Raw genomic sequence first — 329 nt, 5'->3', positions numbered from 1 at the left:
CGTCGTGGCAGGAACTGCTCGGTGTCCTGCTGGGAGGGATGCGCTGGGGAGCGGAGAGGTGCCGGTGGCTGCCAGGCAGGTGAAGCGTGGGTACGTGCTGTGGCTGCGCCGGGGGCTGTGGCTGGGTTCCCCGAGGCTGATGTGCTCTTGTTTGCTTTTTTGTACCGCTTCCCTCCCCTGCCCTGCTCCCCTCCAGAGCACCTGGAGACCATCCCGGGTCCCAGCGAGGCGCCCCGGATCCGCTTCTTCTTCAACCTCAGCAGCGTGCCGGAAAACGAGGTGATCTCCTCGGCGGAGCTGCGGCTGTACCGGGAGCAGGTGGAGGAGCC

General features: G+C 66.9%; 1 protein-coding gene across 1 annotated transcript in view; it reads left to right on the top strand.

Moving 5' to 3' along the window:
• The window catches only part of BMP4 (bone morphogenetic protein 4), a gene marked incomplete at its 3' end in the record, with an annotated part of 1,978 nt that overhangs the window by 1,148 nt on the left and 501 nt on the right, over positions 1-329 (top strand). The window contains exon 2 of the mRNA XM_009709165.1: positions 197-328. Within this exon, the coding sequence (XP_009707467.1) occupies positions 197-328 (132 nt within the window). The remainder of the gene's footprint in view (positions 1-196; position 329) is intronic.

The sequence above is a fragment of the Cariama cristata genome, unplaced genomic scaffold (assembly GCF_000690535.1).
Source record: "Cariama cristata isolate BGI_N322 unplaced genomic scaffold, ASM69053v1 scaffold34491, whole genome shotgun sequence".
Lineage (NCBI taxonomy): Eukaryota > Metazoa > Chordata > Aves > Cariamiformes > Cariamidae > Cariama > Cariama cristata.
Note: the sequence above shows the minus strand (reverse complement) of the source record. Positions and strands in the feature narration are given on the sequence as shown.